Source organism: Talpa occidentalis, unplaced genomic scaffold, assembly GCF_014898055.3.
Source record: "Talpa occidentalis isolate TD23 unplaced genomic scaffold, MPIMG_talOcc4v2.1 talOcc4.2, whole genome shotgun sequence".
Lineage (NCBI taxonomy): Eukaryota > Metazoa > Chordata > Mammalia > Eulipotyphla > Talpidae > Talpa > Talpa occidentalis.
Genome location: NW_023602073.1, coordinates 131,158,210 through 131,182,288, shown reverse-complemented (window position 1 = coordinate 131,182,288; position 24,079 = coordinate 131,158,210). Strand labels below are relative to the sequence as shown.

At 37.6% G+C, this 24,079-nt stretch overlaps 1 protein-coding gene and 1 long non-coding RNA gene across 11 annotated transcripts in view; one reads left to right on the top strand and one right to left on the bottom strand.

Annotated features, from left to right (window-relative positions):
* Nucleotides 1-24,079, top strand: part of MAP7 (microtubule associated protein 7) — a 151,743-nt gene that overhangs the window by 111,283 nt on the left and 16,381 nt on the right. For 8 of the 9 annotated variants that reach the window (XM_037520447.2, XM_037520449.2, XM_037520451.2 and 5 more), the window contains 5 exons: nucleotides 3,204-3,367; nucleotides 4,223-4,340; nucleotides 7,834-7,944; nucleotides 13,017-13,130; nucleotides 17,959-18,107. In XM_037520447.2, coding sequence (XP_037376344.1) covers nucleotides 3,204-3,367; nucleotides 4,223-4,340; nucleotides 7,834-7,944; nucleotides 13,017-13,130; nucleotides 17,959-18,107 — 656 coding nt within the window. The remainder of the gene's footprint in view (nucleotides 1-3,203; nucleotides 3,368-4,222; nucleotides 4,341-7,833; nucleotides 7,945-13,016; nucleotides 13,131-17,958; nucleotides 18,108-24,079) is intronic. The other variant, XM_037520450.2, reaches the window with a different exon arrangement.
* Nucleotides 1-24,079, bottom strand: part of LOC119252907 (uncharacterized) — a 32,483-nt gene that overhangs the window by 5,438 nt on the left and 2,966 nt on the right. Inside the window, exons 4-6 of one of the 2 annotated variants that reach the window (XR_008552785.1) lie at nucleotides 22,845-23,268; nucleotides 14,246-14,395; nucleotides 6,147-6,202 (exon numbers count right to left, since the gene is read on the bottom strand). This is a non-coding gene — a long non-coding RNA (uncharacterized LOC119252907). Of the gene's footprint in view, nucleotides 1-6,146; nucleotides 6,203-11,988; nucleotides 12,020-14,245; nucleotides 14,396-22,844; nucleotides 23,269-24,079 lie in introns of those variants that run through there. The other variant, XR_005126941.2, reaches the window with a different exon arrangement.

Here is a 24,079-nt window from a genome sequence, read left to right as displayed (position 1 = left end):
GCGGGAGGGTGAGAGAATTCACCAGAGCGGGGAGCAGAGCAGGCAGAAGGACCGAAGTACACTGCTGAGGGGAGCAGCGGGCAGCAGGAGAGGTCTGTGCGCCATGTGGGACCCTCCTCCGGTGGCCGGGGAGCAGCCGGGGATCGAACCGGCGTCGCAGAGGCTGCGGGCAGCTTCGCAACCCAGCGCTCAACCGTTGCGCCACCGGGGAGGCCCTCGTTCCCATTTCTTGACTATTAAATGACATTCATTTGTAGTTCCTACACAGCAGCTCTAAGTTAACACTGATAATATATTTTTACTTGTCCTGCTTTAGATGCTCTTATTTTTCCATTCCACTACCACTTTCGTAGAGTTGATAAACTAAATAAAGTCATTGTATTTCTTTCTTTAGAAATATTATTTACCACATGTAGTCAGTTTTTATGGTAATATGAAAATTAAATTGACTTGAATGTATGAAATCATAATGAATATTGAGATAAAACATTAAGATTAAAATGTTAGCCTTCAAAATCAAAACAAAAAGAAACCTAATTATATACTGCATAAAGGTAAAAACAAAAAACTGACTCATGGGAGTTAATTGGAAAAAATCTTAGGGATCTTTTTGTATATATTTTCTAATTTAGAAGCCAGAGATATTGTCTTATTTTTCAAAGATCAAGAATAAGTGACAGAATCAAGACCTGAACTCAGATGTTATTGCATGGGATTTTCTGACTCTTCATCACGTTACTGGCTATTCTGGTAGACAGGGCTACCAGTAGCCTATTTATATGCTTCTGTATCTTAACATGAAACTGAGACAACAGCTGTGTATGTTTCAGAGGTTGTGATAACATTGCTCGATTCTCTGTGTCATATTGTTTTCGCCATAGCAGTGAAATGTATACTCCACCCAAACAGATGTTACCCTGCTCAGAGGACCGTGCTAGATTGTTGAACACCACTGGAGCATGGAGTCCAGCCCACGAGTACACTATCTGAGCTCTCTGTCCTTCCTGTGTTGTTCTTCCTTTTAGCTGTATTTTTCCATGACAATAGGACACAGATTATGTGTGATAACCATGAAGATTCACTCACTATGATTACCTATGTTAACTGAGTCCAAACTGTGTGCATGACACTGTGCTGTGTCCTATTTCTCATGAGCCTACCGAGCAACCCTGTCAGGAAGACGATGCTGTACAATTTGAGGAGATACTACTTACCCAATGGCATATAGCTGGTAGATGGCAGGGCTGAGAGTGACCTCGGGTTCCTAAAGAGCCAGGGTCTGTGCTCTGTCCTCTATAATTCCTTTCATTTAAATTCTTTTTAGTACAAGAATAACTGGGTGTTTCTACATGGAGAGTCCAAAGTGGCACTGACACACACACACGAAAGATAATCCTGGTAGCAGCAGCTCAGTGATGACTGGCCTGTTAATGTCCAGTAATTCAGGGGCTATGATGGTTTTACATTTCATTTTACATTGTGACCCCAGAATCGAGGGGAAAATGATAACCTCACAAGAGTAAAGGTTAATAATGATCATCCTAAATCTTTTTTGGGAACACCCTATTTTTTTATAGAGCTGCCTCTATGAAATTAGTTATTTTTAATTATTTTGATACTGATGAACTGTGTTAGTCTGCTCAGGTTGTCCTAACAAGATACCATTGACTGGGTGCCTGAAACAACAGAAACTTATTTTCTCATGGTTCTGGAGGCTGGAAAGTCCAGGATCAAGGTGCCAGCAGGGTTTGCGTTCTGGTGAAATGGCTCTTTCTGGCTCACAGTTGGCTATTTTCACTCACATGGTCTTTCCTGTGAACATTGAGAGAAAATGAGCCCTCTGATGCTTCTTCATATAAGGTTACTAATCCTGCTTGGTTAGGGACCCCCTGTTATAACCTCATTTAACTGTGACTACTTCCTAAAGATCTAGCTCCAGCATAGTCACACTGAGCATTAAGGTTTTAACATGTGAATTTGGGGAGTTGGGCAGGGAAGAGGTTGGGGGAGAAGGGCATCAGTCTGTCCATTTATTTTTCTCCCTTTTGTTCAAAAGTCTCTTTTCTTAATAAAACTATATAGACTTTGATATTATCTCCCCTCCATAGGGAATATTTAAAATAACTAAACCTCATAGAGTAAATTAACTTTCAATTCTTATTGAAATATTGTATGTCTTTCTTCAATTTGAAAAGCTATTGACAAGCTGAGTATAAATCTGAGTAATACAGTGGAGAGGGAGAGAGAAAGGGGTCAAAATAGGGGAGGGAAGAACACAGGGACTATGGTGATGGGTCATGGGTGCTATGGTGAGTGGGAGAACTACGGAGACTATACCTGAGGGGAGAAATCAAATACTGTCCAAAAATTAACAACAGTGTTAGAATATGAATGAATGAATGAATGAATGAATGAATGAATGAATGAAAACTGCATGTGTGATCTGAACTTGGTAATAATCCAACACTCATGAACACAGTCTGCAATGTGAAAATTTTGTTTACTATTTCACCATTGTTTGCTGATTCTATGACTGTTTAAGGAAGATAGTTGTTTAAAGAAGGCACTGCAATAGGACCGCCACTAACTGATAGGTAATAGAAGTGGAACTCGTTAATAGTTTGATGGATAAAGAAATATGTCTTCCTTCAGAGATTATTTGGGGCAAAGCTAATGATTATTGGTGTAGTGTCTAAACCTTTCCAGACAGTAAAATTCAGCACATCTTCTTCACCTTACTGCTAGCATATTAAATTATGCTCAAAGTTAACAGTGCCATTTTTTTTCCCTTGAAAATTTGAGGAAAACAGAGGCCAAGATTGGCTCATTCAAAACTTAAGAACCCGGGCCTCCCTGGTAGTGCAAGGGATTAAGCACCGCACTATGAAGCAATCTTGCAGCCTCTGCAGCACAAGTTCGATCCCTGGCCAGCCAGGGAGCAACCCACGTGGCGCAGCAGACCTCTCCCGACTCCCCCGCTGCTCCCCTCAGCAGTGTACTTTGGTCAATCTCCCTGTTCTGTTCCCCACTCTGTCTGTAGTGAATCCTTTCACCTCCTGCATCTCTGGCTTGTACCCCAGTTCTTGTATGCATAAATAAATAAATCTTTAAAAAATAAAAACCTTAAGAACCCACATTTGTATAACCCTGATGGTTCAAGTTTTAAACCTGCTCATGTTTGCCCCTCATATTTCTTCCTGAAGCTGCAAGAGAAATAGTCTGGCTGGAAAGAGAAGAGCGAGCCCGGCAGCACTATGAAAAGCACCTGGAGGAGCGGAAGAAGAAGTTGGAGGAGCAGAGGCTGAAGGAGGAGCGGAGAAGAGCTGCTGTGGAGGAGAAGCGAAGGCAGAGGCTAGAGGAGGACAAAGTAAGATCTGCTTGGGGAACCAGGGAGGCTTGTCTATTTCAGAAATGCAGCAGATTTACTACAAACTTCCCATTAAGGTGCCAAGATGCATATCCAAGCAGATACAGAATAAGTAGTCAGAGTTTGTTGGGAGGATGGGGTGTGGAAGTAAGATAGGAGATGGTGTGATTGTTGTTCTTGCCACCACAGAAACATTAAAAGTCTGTTTCTCTGGTCTACACCTTTAATTTATTTATGTTCAATTAATCTATCCTGAAATAAGAAGACCACTCTAAGTAACTGGATATCTGTAGGGCTTGCCATTTACTAACATTTGCACATAGATGGTCTCTTTTAGCCCTTCCTAATGATTGAATAAATATTATATATCTGCTTTTGCAAAAAAATGGAAATTTGATTAGAATGGGTAACTTACTTTACACAAGATCCTACAACTCAGTGAGTTGTGGAGTCAGGATTACACACATCCTCACCTTCTAAATTCCATTTTTAAAAGCTGTCACCACATGTGTTAAGCATCTATTTAAGCAAGGACCTGAACTACCACACTTATGTGAGTTAAGCATCCCAGAAGTGATAATTAAAGTTATTTAAGTACCTGTCATATGCCAAGGGCTTTATCGACAGGATTTGTAAAAATAGTGATTTCAGTAACCACCCACTCCCCCCAAGCCCCCAGGTTAATATTATTGTCACCATAGGATAAGATACAGTAGTTAGGAAAGTATAGCATTTCTAACTTAGAAAATTAGGAGTACTAAGGTTGAAATTTTATCTCTAATTCCATTTTACTTAAGTAGAAGAAGCCTCACACCATGGGGTGGAATCTAACCCTCACCCCTCTGTCCATTTAAGGAGCGCCATGAAGCTGTGGTACGACGCACAATGGAAAGGAGCCAGAAGCCCAGACAGAAGCATAACCGCTGGTCTTGGGGAGGTCCTCTCCATGGGAGCCCCAGCATCCACAGTGCAGGTAAACCGACAATGGACACTTCTAAAATCACTATTTTTTTTTTCCTGGACAGTAAATGTACAATTTCTTCTTTTTTCTAAGTCTGTGTTTGCAAATAAAAATCCTGGTGAAATAATTAAACTATACTTACATGGTATTTCCACTGCTTGAGGATAAGAGGGTGATGGAAGTAGGAGGTAAGGTTCTCTCCCTTGACCCAGGCTGATTTCCTCATTGGTTACAAAATTCCCTAAAGATAGAAATCTATGCGATGTTTCTAAATATGCTAGTTTCAAACTCTACATTATTTTAAGTAATCCATCTGCATAAAGGTTTCAGGATTATGGAATAGGTTAACCAGTTTTCTTTTTCTCTGGAAGCCTCATAACAATTTTGACTGATCAAAATCAATATGATGAAATTCTGTGTTCTGACCCTAATTTGTGTGTAGCACTAATGCTCTGCTTAAAAAAAAAAAAAAAATAAATAAAGGCAGGTCTCTAAAGCTCAAAGTAGGAGCATCTGACTAAGCTGTTCCTTATTCTTGAATGGGCATAAAACCATACTGAAATTTGGACTTAGTGGAAAACTTTATTTTTGTACTGTAAATTCAGTATACCTCAATTTTTATAAAGTATGTTAATTCTTTTTCATCTGTGTGAGTCTAATATATTTTTTTTTTTTGTTTACTTTGAAAAATCATTGTCTTACATTCTGTCCTCAGGTGGTTTTGTTGAATCATCATTCTCCTCTCACAATTTAGCAGGCCTGGACCACCACTTCACAAGTGTTGGTGGTACTAGTGAATCTGGTACAGACATCCCCATGGATGGTGATCTCCGGGCCTGTAGCTAGCACCTCGGACCTAGGGCTGGTCCATCACTAGCTGGGTCTCCACCACCTTAGTAATAATGCATGCTTAATACATCCCATTGCGTAGACCTAGACCTGGGAGATGGCAGTGTTTTCTTAAGTGTGACAATAAACTCAGGTGACTTAAAGGTGTTGAAATAAGCTAATTACCTGTGATGTGTTTATTTTCTTTTTAAATCACTGTTTTGTATAAAACCTTTCCAAGTGTTTTTTTTAGCTAATGAATTACTGGGGATCAAAGTGCATCCAGCTGGCTGCGCCCTTTCACCCCACTTCCCCAACACCCCATCAACACTGCTGTTGCCATTTTTAGTTCTAGGTCTTAATAGTATTTGTTTGGACTATTCTCTGTCATTCCTAACATTCAGTGTATTCTGTAACTCCTTCATTTAAAAAAAAAATCTAAGCACCTATTATCACCCTTAACTTTCCTATGACAGTGGACCAGATGTGAAAGCAAAACTTTTTTTCTGTCTTCATAACCACCTGTATTTGGTGGAGCACATAGCAATCAATCATAAAGGGTGGTTGACATGTGACACTTCAGTCTAGGAGGAGTTTAACATGCATGCTCCCTGCAGAAAAGTTGTCATGCTGTATGTTTCACAGCTTTGCTTATTTTTCTTTTATCTGGCTGCATGTTTTATATATGTATGGTAAAAAGCACACTCTGTTACCGATTTGCAAACATTTTTAAAGGGAAATAAAGTTGTTCTGCTTTAGTTCTTGCTTCCACACTCAGGGTTTAACATGACCCTTATTACTACCAATGGGATCAAGACAAACCAATATTGTTGGATAAAATCCATTTTTAGCAGGGCTGTAAATTAGAGAAAATTGCTGCTATTGGTACAGAGAAGTTCGAAGATAATTGGAATTTGCCAAAGTTCTCAAAGGTCAAAATGATCTGCTCTGAGGGCAACCAGAGCTGACTCATTTACAAATACCACTTACCTTTCAATGCCTGCTCATGTTCGTTCTCAGTCAGTGTTTCCTGGCCCACAGGCATTCTAGAAATGAAATGTAATCTCAATTAAATCAGTGTCTGTCTGCTCATGCATCGGCTATGAAGAATTAAACCAATTCTTCATAAATTCTTTTGCTAATTTTCATTTTGTACAACGAGAAAAATAAATAATTCTTGTTATGATTGCTCTGAAATTATAATTCTTTTTTGGATTAAGTCATATAATAAATGGTGTAGCTTCTTAATTTAACCAGAGAGGATAGTTACACTTGTGGCCACAATTTCCCTCAACAAAAGCCACAGCAAAAACTGTATTGCTCTAGAGTCACCTGGAAGTAACTTTTATTCTTCTTCCTTGGCCCTTGATCTTCACATTCATTCCATCATTAGGATGTTCCCCGTAATATGTTACCCTAAAATTTTATGTGCGGATTGCCTAAGAGCCCATCAGTTGCGTATAAATGTGAGTCACAGAAATGATGATTGGTATTTTGCTTTGTAATAGTAAAATTGCTTCAACCATGCAAATCGCAGTGAAAAGATGAGACTATGTGAGGTTAAAGGAAGATTTGCTTACACCCTATTCAGTATAAATAATGGTTATTCTGTAGCGGGGGGAATAATGCATTTTAAAATTTTTGCTACCGAGGTTGTTTGTAAGACCAATCGGAACTGGGTTTTGAAAGCCTTTACCACAAGGAATATTTTTCTTTCTAGTTTTAGAAGACGCTAACAATAAAAAATAAAATATGACAAAGACCCTTTAACTTGAACCAATTTAGATCAGAACATCTCCCTGGAACCTAGATGTATACATAAAATAATGAGATTTTTAGATTTATTGTATGCCCCCTTTTTCAGGAAACATTTATATTAATGAACATGATTGCAGCTTGGTTTCACTGTCTAGACAGTAAACTAACAGCTGATTTTTTCCTTTAAAATTCTGATTTTTCTTCTCACTTGAACATTTAAGAATTACTGTGAAATTACTCAACTGCATGATAAACAATACTATTCAGAGGCTTGAGAGAATTCCGATTTATATTGCTGTCAGTTTTGTTTGGCAAATTTGTAAACCACACTAAACTGTTAAAAGTACAGAGGTGTGCTTATCTGTGGATTTCACTAAAGAAGTCCTGGAGTGGCCATCCTTTCTCTACTTAGAAAGGATTTTTCTTTCAATATGCTCTTCTATAATGAACTTTAATGTCCTGGTAAGATGACTCTGCAAATAAAGGTATCAGCAAACAAATGTTACCTGGTGTTCTTTTTATTCAAGTGATTGCATTCTATTTTACCATCACTATTATTCCTGCTTTGGGAAATCATGGAGACATTCACATTATGGTCCTCTCTCTGCTTCAATTCTGTCTCCAATATTTTAGTAGTCCTCCACTGCCTTTTCTTGGATCTTTACCATTTGGCATAACAATATGCTTGAATTTCATTGGCTGACAAATTAGTGAACTGATTTTATCTTGTAAGAAAAATGCTTTTTATTTCTAGCCTTTAAGTTACCTTTAAAATGTCCACTTAAAAAACTGTGCTATTATGAATGTTCTAGTAATCGAGCTGAAAGCATCCAATCCTAGTTTTTCCTTCCATCAGTGAACTAGGAAATTGCTATCCTGCATGCTGGCTGTCAATTAGCATTATCTCCATTTGTTTTAGATCCAGACAGGCGATCAGTTTCCACCATGAATCTTTCGAAACATGTTGATCCTGTCATTAGCAAGCGGCTCTCCTCTTCATCTGCAACTTTGCTAAATTCTCCAGATAGAGGTACAGTCAAAAAGAAAACAAAAATGTGTTCCATTATTTACTTCATGCTTTTTTTCTGAATGTTTACAGATAAAAACAAGCATCTGAAGTTGCTTTCCCTGCATTTCTTAAATAGGAAGAAAAACACTTCAGAGTAAAAAAGCAATAAACGGCTGAGCAGCATTTCCCTTGCGACGAGAACATTTCTCATTTTAGAACTTGGCTGAATGATTGCATTTAGCAGTGATGAAAGCGTGCTTCTCTCAACTCTTTAGTAAATGAGTTTACAGCTTGAAATCACCCACTTATCCACCAACATGCAAATAATCTTTGTTATGAACATTTATTTTACTTCCATCATACTGTCTTTGACCTTTCTTTTCTTTTTTTTTTTTGTATTTTCAGAATTACAGGTTTTGACTTTCTAAAACCTTTTTAAATGATTCATATTGGTAGAGTTTATCTTGCTAACTTTTTTCATTTGATTAAGCTTTTCTTGATGCATTTCTTGTGTGTGTGGTTGGTTTTTGGTATCCATTTGCTTACTTAAGAGATTTGACCTAACTTCAACAATATCATCATCATTTCAGCCTCTTAAGGAGTTTAATAATCATAGTCCTTCAATCCACATTTTATTTAATTTTAAGTTATTCATCCCATGGATTTACAGTACATGAATGTCAAGTTATTTATAAAATCAAAGTTTTATTTTATGTATTTATATACCATAGAAAAGGCAAGCTTTTAAGATCACCTACTTGTTTTACATAGATAAAATGACTTTAAATTTTAAAAACCAAAGACTTATTGTGCAATATAAAAACACATACTCTTTAAAAGTAGCAAATTGTGGTTACTTTGAGTACTTTATTAAGAAACTGGGAATGGTTCAGTGTTGGTCTTTAAAAAGAATGTAATGTGTGCATGTTCTATATGTGTGTGTATATATATTTAGTATTATATAAAGTTGTTGTGGTGTTATTGTAATGTATAATATTTTATATGTTGGTGTTTATATTATCAATAATATATTATTATTTATATTATTTATATATATTAATTATTTATAACTAATCTCTTAAAACAGTAAATGTTTGAACAACTTTCTATGCTTGCCTTTTAACATAAACAATTTCTATTTTTTAACCTGATTTGCCTAAATCATGATGTAGTCAAGTTGACACAGAGTCATGTTCGGGACCTATTATATGTTAAAGAAAACTGTTATCAATTAAAAATCTTTACATAAATAACCTTTAAAAAATTATAAGACTATAACATAAAAATATAGCATCTGGATGCTATTCTTAGAGTTGTCTATTCATTTTTTTCTTTGGAATTGATCATTTATCCAGCACTTTCATTTCATAGTTTTGTTAACCTGGGTCTGAGACATACTAAAGTTGGGGTGAGGAGATTGGCGAGTAAACGAGTAACCTGCTTACTCTTCTGTGAAATAACCATGGCTAAATTGTCTGTTTCAACTAGAAATAAGTAGACACTTTGGAAATTCTGTATGATACTATCTGATTGGATATTCCGAGGATAATCGGATCTTAGAACTAGGAAAGATTTGTTCAATGACTCATTTACTCCATGTGAGGTAATTGAGTTTCTAGGAGGTCAAGGTTCTGGCTTAATGTCCTCCAGGCTAATTGTTGGAGAAGAGAGACTAGAGCAGAGATCACCATGTTGTTGCTATGCTGCATCTTCAGTTCTAACCATTATGGTCCTTCCTTAGATCTACCCTGACTCCACACATTCTTCCTTTGGTGAGGTTAAAGGTCAAGGGAAATTCAATGACTTATTCACATCTAGGACCAGGAAACTGCCCCTTGAATCATGGTGCAGACCTAGAAAATTAAATACTAAGCTGGATTAATGGGACAGGAAAAACACTCAACTTGGGAGTTCTGCTTCTTTGATCCCTTTTCAAAAGAACTATGAACCATTTCTTAGGTCTAATGAGCAAAGAGACCCAGAAGAAAGATTTGGTTCATCAGAGAGCTCTATATTGCCCTGAAGCAAATTTTTTAAGTAGGAAAAACCCTCAGTAGGACAGTGAGAGGCAAGAATAGAAATTCTTCAGAATTTGAACTTTCAATCTAGAAATTTAAATGATTTAGTTTATTTTTTGCTACCTATATTTAGAAGTTAGTTATGCTTTATCATCAAATTAGAAAGCACTTATCAAATGATTGAATTAGAGGCTTTTGTGACAGAATCTGTTAGAGGATATGCACCATTGCTAGATTGCTTGAGTTTTCTTAACCCTAGGACACAGCCATTTAAACAAGACTTTACATTGAGACTCTGATATGTTCAAGGCTGACAATCAGGTAAAATGCTCTACTGGTTATTAAAAATACTGAAATTATTTCCATACCAGTTGGTAAACATCTACTTCCTCAAGCCCCTCAAAGCTAATGAGTGGTATCCATTAACTCTATGCCTGTGCCCTACTAGGTTTTAAATTGTTTATGACTCAATATAGTGTCACAGGGATTGCTAAAATGACCCAAGTTAAAGGAAACCTTTGATTATCAAAGATATCTTTAATTGCTGCAACAGAGAAAATATGGACCCTGGAAGCTTTTACATTAAATATGTATGTTGTTATTTTTATACTGCCTGCTTGGCCGGCCAGCTTATTTCTCATGGAGGAAGACTAGGATATTTGAAAATAATTAGTCCTCGAATTTTTTTCCTGGAATCTAGATCAAAGGATACCTTGGTAGGCTTTGAGCTGAATATTCTCCTTGATCTAAGCAGTTTTTTTGTTCATATTTTAATTTGAATTAATTGCCAACATTTTAAAATATGGAAAATTTCATATAAAATGTGAGTTTCCTACCTCTAATGAAAAATCAGGATCCGGCAATACTTGCCTGATTCCTGCACAGTCCCCACCATCAGGATCTGAAATAGTGATTTCCTGCTTCTGGTGCAGCATGGCAGAGAAGATAACTATAATGTTTGCTTGCCTCTCCTGCTCCCTATTGCTGGAATTGTCAATATCTCATTTTTAACTGCTTAAAAAGGATCAATACTATAGAGTTGTTTCATGAGAATTAATGTCTCTTCATTCAGGGGCTTATCTTAAAGTCAGTTGAAAAAAGAAATAGCTCTCCTATCCTAACCTTTACTAAACAGTTTTCTGCCTCTCTTGCTCAGGACATTGTTATGAATGATGTTAGAAGTCTCTTCCTCCTATCAAAATATTTTATTCACACAGCTACTAAACACATCTCTTTGGATTTGCTTTAAATACAAATCAAAGAGGGTTTTTCATGATGTGCAATTGAGGCAGAATCTTTGGTTGATGTCTTAAAGACTCACAGAATTAAATAATTGAACTTCTTAATGGAAGGAGGGAAAGGGTTACCTGTCTTTTCAATGAGACATTTCTGCAACTCTCAGCCACTTATAGTTTATCTAAGGAATGGAAGCATCCATCTTTTCTCATCTACTAAAAACATAGTCCTGAAGATTTTTGATTAATCCTAACCACTTTTCATCAATGATTTTATTCTATGAGTGTATTCTTACTTTAGTTTACTTTATATTCCTTACTGATATACATCAACACACAAAACACACATACTACCGTACTGTGGTTATAATAGCACTTAAATCCTGCGTACATTCTGCTGTGTAACTATTACTATAGTTTTTATAATAGATCCTCTTCTTAAACTGTTAATGTCAGATAAAGATTTGATTTTACCAGGAAGATTCTCCTAATAAATAGAAAAATCTAATGAACATTTCACTAATCTTTAGATTCAGCAGAATATTGATCAACATGACCACCCTTTTAAAAGAAACTCAGATAATTAAGGTATTTATTGGAAGCTGGTGCCTTCTCTCAAGAAGCAATGTTTTATGTAACATTTAACATTAAATGGCTTCCATTAGCATTAATTTCCTAGGATTTAAGTGCATTCCTTTAAAACATGACATACAAAAAAATGTTGCCCGAACAACTGCTCCAGAGACCAGGGATGTGCACTTGAGGCAGAAGGTGTAGAACAGAAATGGCCTTATCAGGTGTAGACAATTTTAAGAGTTTTTATAAGTAACTTGGAAGTGTGTTCTAAAATAGAGAGAAATGATCACTTTAGTGGTAGTTGTAGTAGCACTTTGCAAGCTTCTTCCTGATATTTTGGAAAACTAGTTTCTGTATTTCCTTGGACCATCACTGGAAGCTAACACTATAAGCAAAGTAATTAATTTATAACCAGCATGCATTTTCTAGCAGTAGTCCAGCCAAACCACAATACAATTTTGGACTAAATTATATAAACTGCAAATGAATCATTTTGTTATCTTACAGTTATTTTCTAGACTCTTCACACAACCACTAGTAGTCTCCAACATTATGCCTATATTGAATTTTGGCTTTTCTACTTAATTTTACTTTGCTTCAGCTTTAGCCTTATCCTCCTCCCAAATTTTTATGTTATTGCCAAACAGGGTCCTGACAGAACCTGGCTTGCTAAACGGAAAAGTTAAAAGGATATTCTACACCGAACTGTGAATGCAACCTCTTTCATTTATTATCCCTAATTTGCCCCAGTTGCTCAATCTCCAGTTGATGGAGATCTAGCAGAATTTAAAGGAGACCCTTTCTATCTCTGGAAATCAGTCTTGCCTGAACATGCCAAAATCTCTGTTAGAGTGGCTCATACAGGTATTTAGGGAGCTTTTTTGGCTGAGATGCACGCCACCAGACCTCTGCCCACCCTGCCCATCTGCATGTGAGTGGAGGCAGCAGTGCATGCCAAATCTGTAGATGAAATGATGTTTCTGTTTTGTTACCTGTTGACAACTAAAGGAGGGTGATTAGCAAAATCTGTGTCCATCAGGTGAATATAGAGCCTGCTACAAACAATATCCTGAAGAAGGGCAGCTCAGGGAACTGCTGTGCCTTTGGACCGGTTCCTGCAGCCCTAACTCCATGCCAGCTGGTTGCTCTGGAAAGCCTGGTCTCTCTCCAAGGTCCAGCATTTGGAAGTGATAGGTGCAATGCTCTCGCCCTCTTGCCCCTGGAGAGAATGCTTCTAACATCTTGCTTATGTGGTGACGTTTAGCTCGCCGCCTGCAGCTCAGCCCTTGGGAGAGCAGCGTTGTTAACAGACTGCTGACGCCCACACACTCGTTCCTGGCCAGAAGTAAAAGTACAGCCGCCTTGTCTGGAGATACAGGTAACACTGTCAAGGTGCAACTTTGCTGGTGAGGTAAAGTCCTCCTTTTGAAGCATATCTCTCTGAGCTGCCAGTTTCATCTAATCACATCTCCATTTTCCCCCAAATGTGTGCTTTTCTCTTCTTGAGTGAACACATTTGGAAATGTGTCAGTTGGTGTTGGTTTCCTGCCCTGGCTCTTTTTCCTCAAAGCTTCCTTCTTAGCATCTTCTCAAGATGCCAGATACCAGGCAGACAAAGGATGCCCCTCTTTGTGATCAGGTGGCTTCAGAAGTTTCTGTTTGGTCATAACATGACCAGAAAATCCTATCCCTTACCTGCCTTTTTTTTTTTTTTCTGTCCCTGTATCTTAACGCATAATCAGAGGTAGAAATAATTTCATATTTAATACTAACATCTGGACTTGAAAATAAAATCAAAGTACAAAGGCTGCTGAAACAGAGTTTTATAAAGTGGCTGTGGGCTGGCCACTTACCCTCCCTGTACCAGCCTTTTGTATGTAATCTAGGAATGGCCCCCACCCCCACTACCAGTAACTCTGAGAGTTGTGGTGCAGGCTAATTAAGGTGTTCTTATTTGTTACATTCTTTGAGAATAAGTTAAAATGTGCCAAGTACTAGTTATTATAATTAGTTATAACTCCTCTATTTTTTTGAAATGCAAAACATGTCTGAATGTGTCAATTTATTTCATGGGAATTAGTATAGTGCCTATATCTACCTATAAAGAAAGATAGGAACTAGGCTTTTGGTAACGTCTACCTCATGGGGAATTGATTTGGATTTTCCCACATATCTTTGGGCACAATTGGTAAAGCCCAGTAACCAGCCTACCGGCCCTCATCTTTGGCACTTAGGAAATTGTTCAGCCTCTTTCTAAAGCTTCCCTTTAAAAATGCTTTGCCTTTGCAAGCCTCTTCATGTTCACTAGCCCTCTTTACAAATAATAATTCTGGATGGTTTTATGAAGTCTTTCATCTACGGCGCCCAGAAAGCTAATGAGTATCAACCCTAATTCTTATAATACCCCTGGGAGACAGTCAACAAAACAACTGTGGGTGAATTCCCACCACTTGCTTCTCCAAACAAAGTACAGTGACAGTAAGTGTCTTATACCAGAACCCGTGGAGAATTGGTGACTTGATTCTAGATGCGTTCCCTCCTCCATTCTCAGCACTGAGGGTGCTCTGTGAGCTGTGCCATCTACGGGGTGACCATGGTGTCTTGTGCTTTCTGTCAGCTCTCACATTGCATCTTGCCATTTTTCTGGAAGAAAAAAATAGTTTATTTCAAGATAATTTTATTTTTTATCCTATGAATTTCATAGAAGTCACAAAAACCTTTCATTTTCTACCTAATTGGAAAATTTTTGCAGTTTAGTCCTATTTCATAGGATCTGAACAGTGTGTAACTTAAACTTCTGAATCGCCCCATTGACTGTTGTCTTATACTAAAGGACTGCGTCATAGCCAGAAAATTGTCTTTCTTTGCTATTTCTGTCATCTCTAACTTTTGTCAATTCTTTCATTCTTCCCTCTAGTCTTTTCCAACACCATTTCTTCATCTTCTGTCCATTCTACTTACCCATCTTTCCACCTTCTTCATTTTTCATATTCAATTAAGGTGCTTTTTATCTTTACTTTGCACCTTTGCCATTCTCCTTTTTACAAAGTTATATGTTGTGTGATTCATTTTAGTGTGAAGCAATGCATAGCCTTTTCTCGAGTTGCCTGAATTACTAATAGGTCCCTAAGATCATTGTTCCCTCTTACTGCATTGATTCAACTTACGTTTAATGAACCAAAACGTAATTTAAAAATTTCTTTCCATTTGGAAGGATATATGTAAACATCTCATATTTATCTTGTCAAAAACACATGTTCCATCACTGTCATTTTTTTCACCTCTCCTTGATTGTTCTTTCTGGTCTTTCCATTTTAGTGTTGTCCCTTGATTTCATCTTAGTCCCAATTGCCATTGACAGGAGGATAACCTTATGTCCAGAGGCAGGGTTACAATAGATTGAAACAGCTCTCCTTACCACAAGGTGTTTATTGATTGCAAACATGCAGAACAAGCATAGAGCAGTTGAGACTTGGGAATCACAGTCTCATACCTCTCTTATGTGGCTACTACTTTGGCTTTAATATTCCATGTCTCTTTTTAAAATAGATTTAAAATCATGTGATTACTAGAGGCTTGAGATTAGTGAGCTAACACATACAAAATGCTTAGAATAGTACCTGCACAGAGTAGGCAATCAATAAACATTAATATTTTATTCTCTGTGCAACACTTCTACTGCTTAAACTACACCATCTTTTCTCTTCACCCATTGTTTCATATACAGCATCTTGAATAAGAGAAAATAATGCATGCTTGCTACCAAGAATAGGACAAAATACAGTATTATAGAAGACTTCTCCAAAGACATTTTATGTCTAATTAAACTGCTTTGGAATATGAGGGGCACTCTGAAGGGAAAATAACTATATATAATTCTTATTTCAGAAGAGCACAACTATTCGAATAACTGATTCAAGGTTTCAGGTTTTTCAGTTGCTCAGAACAACATTCTCTGAAATGTAGTATCCTTAGAAGATGTGTTCGGTTTTTTAGCCACTGTTCCTAAATTTGAAGGGTTTGTAGTGACCATGCTAAGCTTAAGGATATTTTCTTAATGTTCTTAATATTACCTTGGCAGTATGATAGAATGAACCAGAAGGCATGGTGAGACTGGATTACATCCAGGATGAGCTCAGGAAGTAGTGCATAGATACCCCCTGAAATTATTAGTTTGCACTGGGGGCAGAGTGGGGGGGTAAATCATGTTTCTGTGCTTCATTCCTTTTTCAGTGCCAGATTCATGGCCCCAGAGCAGGACTGTTGTTGTCCAGTGTTTCTTGATCCTTGGGCCAGGTGAATGGCCTGCCTGTGCTGTGGGACCTGAGTGCTTTACCTGGTCTTTAATCCCACAGAAGTGTCTTGTGCCAGGATGTTATTCTCTCAATGCATTTGATTGCCTTGGAAGAATTTGCATTAATGAACTCTTACAGTCTGGAAATGCAAATGCTTTTTATGGCACTTGAGGAAAATTATTTTCAAATGGTTTGCCCTGTGATCATAAGGCAAATGAGGAGAGGTTCTCCTTCCTTACAACACAATGGAAACTTCCTTCGTCATTCAGTCTGAGGCAAAGCTTTGTCAGTTGCTAGTGAGACACACACGTTTCTTTAAAAAAGAGCTGAAGGAAAGTGAAGTGTTTTAGTTTATCCTGAAGGAATAAAATCGTATTTTCCAATGATGGAGAAGGAAGTACATTTACCAATCTCTATTCACTGCCATACTGTTCAGTGCTCACCAGAAGATGAGAGGCATTTAATGAAAGAGATCACATTAATGAAGATGCAACTGATCGGCTTTCTGTCTACAGATTAAATCAGAAAACAAATATTTTGACTCTATAATCCTGAAATTAAGATTATCCCAAATTTGTCTTGCAAACTAGTTTTTTTTTTTTTTTTTTTTTTTTTTGGGAGGGATCCAAAATCAGTATTTTTATTTAAGCTACCAACATATTACCAATCTATATCACTATAGAAAACCAATATACATATACTTATATAGATACATCACTGCATATGTCACGAATAAAACAATAGCTACTGGCAAACTAGTTTTAATTTATTAATACTATTCAGTTGAGAAAATGGTCCCTTTAAAGGGTTGCTATCATGACTGGCACTAGGTAAAGTCATCTTATAACATGGACCAAACACATGATATTCCCCTCAGCAGTCCTGTTTGTCTTATTTTTTGTTGGAAAACAAGGTTTCTGGATTAGCCTGAAAATGAAACTTGGAACTTTAGTGGCCAAACTTTTGACGCCTATGCAGCATTAGATAAAGTTCCTTAAATCCATCGTTGCTCATAATCACTTGATTAAGACAGTGTTCCTTTGAAGGTGAATGATCAGAAACTGTGGTTTTTCAAAAAATATTCTATCTTGAGTACAACTGTAAAAGATCATGATCCATGATTCAGCCTTGATTTTGGCAATTCTAACATCTTTATGTTCTGTTCCCTTTTTTAAATGACTTCATCCCTTCCCCCTATACTATATTCTGCTGCTTGTTGTAAACCATAAAATGCCTTGGTTTTGAGCGCAGCCCAGAAGCATGCATTTGATTTGCATTTAAATATTTAAATAAATAAATAATTTACAGATTTCTACCCCCACCCCTTATTAGTTAGCCTTATAAGTCTTGACACCTGGTAAGACTTGATGATTTAGCATTTAAAAATTTCACTTGCTTTTTTCCCACGGCTGTTAAACTTTACTCCTGGCATAGTTATATATATCTTGCTTGCCTGCTTGCTTGCTTCTTTTCTTTCCAACTTTTGTTCCATCTTAAAACTAATTAAGAAATATCTGATTATAAACCCGTTCTTATATAAAAATTATCTTATATCACTACTGTAGCATTTTTACCAGAACCATCAGTTTATAGGAATATAAGGCCATTGCTTTCTATAATTATTGGATTACATCTATATATTTAATCATAAATATTAAATAGTGTTAAATAGCCAAATAGAGTATATATTCCAGATTTTTTCATTTGGACATGCCTGCCTTTTGGACACTGTAAACGGATAGGACTTAGAGGAGAGTTGAGTATGATGGTTCTGGACACCTTTAGGTAATAACATCTTCTTCCTACTTTTCTCTCTATCTCTGCTTTGCTCCTTTTCCTGAACCTGCTTTTGGCTTTCTTCCACCTGCTCCTCTGGCACTCTTGTGTGTAAAACAATCACCTGCACCCTAGTTATCCCCATTTGTCCTCGTTCAGCATCTTGCAGTCCCATCAACATGCCTTACAAAGCTGCATACTCTAGAAATTCGCTGGATCGACCAAAAGTCTTTGTAACACCACCCGAGGGCTCTGCGAGGAGGAGGACCATTCATGGCACAGCGGTGAGTAGCTACTGGGAGCACCTGGCGCCCCCGGGAGCCTGTGCTGTTTCTGCGCGGTGTGGGTTAAGAGCGTAGATGGTGACATCCACCTTCCTTCCCATCCCACCAGTCTTGAATCTGACTGGCCTCACGCTGGTGTCCCCACACATTCTCTCTACTTGAGGATTTTCCCTCTCCCTAAAAATTTGAATTTGGAGGTGACACTGGTCTTGGTCCAAGCATGTATGAGTGGCTAAACTCCCCAGCTGGAGCCTACATACAAATAAGTGCAGTGCCAGCACGTGGCATGTGTCCGTTGTTGAAAGTAAGGAGCCTTTGAAAGAGAAGTAGCCCTCATCTGCTTCTCTGCCTTTTATCCCAAACACATGCAGAAGCTACTGAATTCTGAAATAGGGTTCACTAAAAAAGCAAGATAAAGAGTTTTTATCCTCTTTGCTCATCCCTGTCAAGACCCAGATCTTAAAATGTAGTGACAGAGTGTTTTGAAAACACTTATTATTTGCTAAGTAACCAATACCTACAATGCCACTGCACTGTGTTATAAACTCAGTTTTTGCAAGTGACGAATATAATTTGTACTTGTTATTACTGGTATGGTGGCTGAGCTCATATTAATTTTCACCATGCCGTACATGCAATGAAGTCACTTGCATGTTTCCAGGAAGCTTCTTTGTATTGAACTGTGTGTTATTTTGGTATCCCTTGAAAGATGTAGATTTGTTTTGTGGTCTTTGACTGTTGTATTTTATTCTTAAAGGATTCACCAATCAAACAGCAGATCTCATTGCTTTTCTCCCTTGGAGAAAGCATGACACATTTAATGAAAGACTGATACAATTTTTTAAAATCTTCCCAGAACAATTCAGATTTATAAAGCTGATAGACACTTAAAGGGGTTTTGCTTAGACATTTGAGGATAATTTGAGAATTGTAAGAGCTTTATAGCTTTGCCTCCAGGCAGTTTTCTCTCAAGCCCTGCAGGCTCTCAGGCATCAGTGTCTAATTCATGACTGAGTCAGACATCCAGACCTTCAAGCCAAAGGTGAAACCACCTTTGATGTCTGGGAAGTTTTCCATCCTTAGCGTGTTGTTGCTTCAGAGATTCTAGCTGTTGACAATATGCTTTATTGCAACAGAACAGCTTTGGCCCCAAATTTTGGATACTGTGGAGATGACTGAGAAATCACAAAATTAAAGTGGCTAAAGGGGATATCCAAAATGGAGTCAGGTGCAGTAAGAGAGTAGAACTTACGTCTGTCTAGCATGCCTGACTATTTGATAACCTGCATTTACAACCACATAAGATGCCATCAGCAAACCAGCATCCTGACACCTGCCATTGGGGAGTTTGGAAAGATAGGGCCATGCCTTCCACAAAGACCAAAAAATGCTATGAGATCTCCGTTTCACAAAGGACAGTCTATCGCTGCACTGGCATACAAATATCCCTCCCTTTTGCATGTTTTTCTTTCCCCTTTAAAGACTTTACTACTTACTTCTGTGAACCAGGAGCATTCAGAAGGCCTTGCCCCAGTCCATAGCAGTCTCTGAAAGACCCCAAATGAAACTTTGTTCTCCCTTGCACATAAACCTCTGGCTCATTGCTATAGTTTTTCTGGTTAACAGTATTTACTGTGGAGGAAAAAGCGTTTCCCAAAGGAAAAATATCTTGTTAAGGATAAAAATCCTTCGAGCAGGGAAATTGGAGGCCTGACCTTGGGCAGCAGATTATATAAGGGATTTTCACTGCATGATCCAGAACCTCTACTTTCTCACCCTTTTAGTTTAGCTTTGGGGTATTTGTATGTGTGTGTGTATGTGTGTGTGTTTATGCCTTCCTCTTTGTGTATTTGAGCTGTTGGTCATCTTCTCACTTCTTTACAACCAAATATTAAGTAAATACCTATTGCCAGAAATTGACTCCACAAGTCATTCATACCCTGGAACTGTCACTGTGGAACTCAGTTGAGCAACTAGTGACATAGTAAGATGCAGCTAATACAGTTTACACCTTTACCAGTTTTAAGTGTACATATCAGTAGTGTTCTGTATATTTGCACTGCTGTGCAATCTCCAGAATACCTTAAATCTTGTAAAACTGAAACTATATCCATTAATCAACTCCCTATCTTCTCCTCCCCTGACCCATAGTAACCATCATTTTACTTTGTTTCTATGAATTAGACTACTTTAGGTACCCCATATTAGTAGGGTCATGTTGTCTTTTTGGCTTATTTCACTTAGCATGATGTCCTCAAGTTTCATCTGTATTGTAGCACATGACAGGATTTCTTCTGTTCTTTTTAAGGCTTATGGTATTCCATCATGTGGGTGGGTGGAAGGAAGGAAGGAAGGTAGATACATAGATAGGAAGATACCATATTTTATTATTCCATTCATCTGTTGATGAACATTTGAAAACTTCTGCCTCTTGTCTATTGTGAATAGTGCTGCTGTGAACATGGTATGAAAATATCTCTTCAACATACTGCCTTACACTCTTTTTATACCCAAAGCAGGAATGTTGGATTTTATACTTCTGTTTTTAATTTTTTGAGGAACTCTGACATATTGACTGCATCATTTTACTTACATTCCCACCAACAGAACACAAGGGTTCCATTTTTTCTACGTCTTCACCAACACTCATTATTTTCTTTTGCTAACCACCTTAATGGGTGCAAAGCAATATCTTAGTGTGGTTTTGATTTGCGTTTCTCTATCAGTGATGTTGAACAACATTTTATGCTTGTTAGCTATTTGCATATCATCTTTGGGAGAAAATATTTATTCAAACCCTTTGTCCAGTTTTTAACCTTAACCTTTACTTTTTCAATATTTTAATTGCTTATAATTCTATTTACCCTTTATCAGATATATGATTTGCAGATATTTTCTATCATTCTGTTGGTTGCCTTCTTACACAGTCATACACAGAAGTTTTTAAGTTTGATGTAGGCTCAATTGTTTCTTTGCTTTTGATGCCTGTACTTTTGATGTTATATCCAAGAAATCATTACCAAATGCAGTGACATAAAGCTTCCCCCACATGTTTTCTTCAAGAAATTTCACAATATTAAGTCTTATATGTAGATCCTTAATTGAGTTAGTTTTTATATGTGGTATAAGGAAGGGTCTAAGTACATTCTTTTACTTGTAAATACACAGTTTTTCCAGTACCACTTGTCAAAGATTGTCTTGCCCTCTTTCCCAGCCTTCTTAGGGATACTTGAACCATACATGCAACAGTTTATATCTGGACTTTCTATTCTACTCCATGGGTATGTGTGTCTGTCTTTGATTACTGCAGCTTTGTGACGTGTTTTAAAATCAGGATCTTTTGAATTCAAGCACAAAGAAGAACTTTGTTCCTTTTCAAGATTGTTTTGGCTACACAAAGTCTCTCAAAATTCTGTGTGAATTTAGGATGGATTTTTCAATTTCTGCAAAAAATGAGATTGAATTTTGATGAGGATTGTATTGAATCTGTAAATTGCTTTTGATAGTTATGACATCTGAACAAGTTTTCCAGGGCATGAATGCAGGATGTCTTTCCATTTATTTGTATCTTCGTTGATTTTTTTTAGCGATGTCTTCTAGCTTTCAGTGTACAAGTATGTTTCTTTGATTAATTTTATCTTCAAGTATTTTTTTCTTTTTGATGTTATTGGAAATGGGATTGTTTTCTTAATATCTTTTTCAATTTTAGTTAACTTTGTTCTAAATTCAAGTGGCTGTTAAGCACTTGAAATATGTTTTGTGAGACTGAATTTAACTTTAAATTTTAATTAATTTAGGTCTAAATTAAAATCATCAAATGTGGCCAGAGGTTATATATTGGACATCACAGATTTAAAACATGTCAGTTATCAGTAAAGTTTATGTTAGACAGTGCTATCTATCTTGTCTCTCTTGGAGAGGTTATTTGTATTCTAAGCTTAATGCTTAGTAAAGTTAGACTTTGTCCTGCTGGTAAATTGTTTAGACCATTAACATGAACTGCTTGATGCATGTATTCCACCTACACTTCTGGAAAGGGTCAGCAAGAAAAGTGATTATGTAGACTGCTGGCTATTTACCCAGCTCAACATGAGAATCAGGAGCACCATTAGGTGACTAAGTACAAGATCAATGAAAGGACTTTTGAAAGAACTATGAGGGCAAAATCATCTCTCTGCCTGGAAGAAAGTTGTCAGGTATTGAGCATTGTCCAAGCCATCTCTCCCCCCTCCCTCTACCCCTCAGAGATGACTACAGGAGATCAGTTTGGAGAAAGAAAGATTGGTTTAATGGTACTTTAACAAAAAAAGGACTATCTAAGGACTATACATTCTTATGTAGGTTTACTGCCTCTTGCCTGTCTTATTATCATGACAAAGGTGGGAAATTTGTCCCCAAACCTTCCATTTCACAATTATCCTTCCTGACTTATTTTCCCATTAGATCACTCCTTGATCTGATTTCAGCCAAATTAAAATGTTTTAAGGAAAAAAAATGCTATATGAGGAACCTAACCCCAAGCTCCCTTGGGAAGAGCCTGTACCTTCCACTCTGGGGACTGATCTGCCAGAGACATAATTGCCACCCTGTACACCTGCCAAGAGAGTCCCATATGGTGGCTGCCACTTCTGTTAGCCAAGGACTGCGCCTGCTTCCTGAGGTCCCACCGCCTGCCTTCTGGGATCAGAGGTGGAGCAGAGGGTTTTGCAGCCATCAGTGAGGCAAAACTGGTAGCACCTTTAAAAGCTCTTTCCTGTCTCAGTCTTCATTGGTTTCACTTAGAAATTCCAGGAATTGAATACAGTAGTTCCTCTTTATCCCAGGTTTTTCTCTCTTTGCTTTCAATTACTTGCAAGAATTCCTGGTCAGAATTTTACATGAAATGAAATATTTGAAAGAGACCATTTACACAAAACTTATTACTGTATAGTATCATAATTCGATTTAATTAATAATTATTATTAATCTGTTACTGTGCTTAACTTATAAACTTTATAATAGGTATGTTTGTATCAAAAAACATATATGGGGTTTGTTACTGTCCAAGGTTTCAGGCATCCTTTGGGGGTCTTGGAACTAAGCCCTTGCAGATAAGGGGTGTCCACTGTGTTATCTGATATGCAGTTGTCTTTGCCCAACTGATAGCTCATAAACTAGGAGGCTGAAAGAAAAATGGAGAGAAACAATTAGAAGGGACACTGATGGGAACAAAAGGGAAGGAAAGGAAGCAGAGAGTTGATACTTGAGCCAGGCAAAAAAGGAAAGAAGAAAAGGGAACCTGCCAGCTGACTGGGCCTGATCCCAGGTGCTATTCTGCCCCTTTCCTTGTGCCCTGGCTCCAGCTTTCTACCTGGACCGCATAGAGTGAAGGGCTTGTTGGTGACACAACAGGCTAGGAGCTATCTACCATAATGTCAGAAAAGTGAATTTTCTAGGCCTCCCTGATGGTGCAGGGGTTAAAGACTCAGCCCTATCAAGCTATTGTCAGTCACTTCAACATGAGTTCCATCCCTAGCCAGGGAGCTAACCTCTTCTTTTCACACGGATGCCCATCCCAGACCACTGCTATGAGTTTCAGATATTTAGAATGAGTCCTTCAGTGCATTTTTTGGTCTTGATTGACTTTACACCATCAGACCACTTCTGTGTCTCTTTTTGCCTGTTTCAATTTAAGAAAGGTGGCACATCTCTGAATTATTAGTTGGCATTCAGAGGAGGCCTGATGTTTTGGCTCCCCCCTCAGATTTCGATTTCATCCCTAGTGAAGAATACTAAAAATAGCTTATGTTCCTCACTTTGAACCTGACTTTTCCTTCAAAGGATGGAGGGTGAGGATGCTGGGTGAGGAAGAACTCATTTGTATAAGAATAGAAAGAGAAAAATGACTTGATGTCTGGTACAGCAAGTATAAATTTTTTAAAAGCAAAAAATTAGTATTTTCTGGGGAGAAAAACATTAGAATACTAAAATAT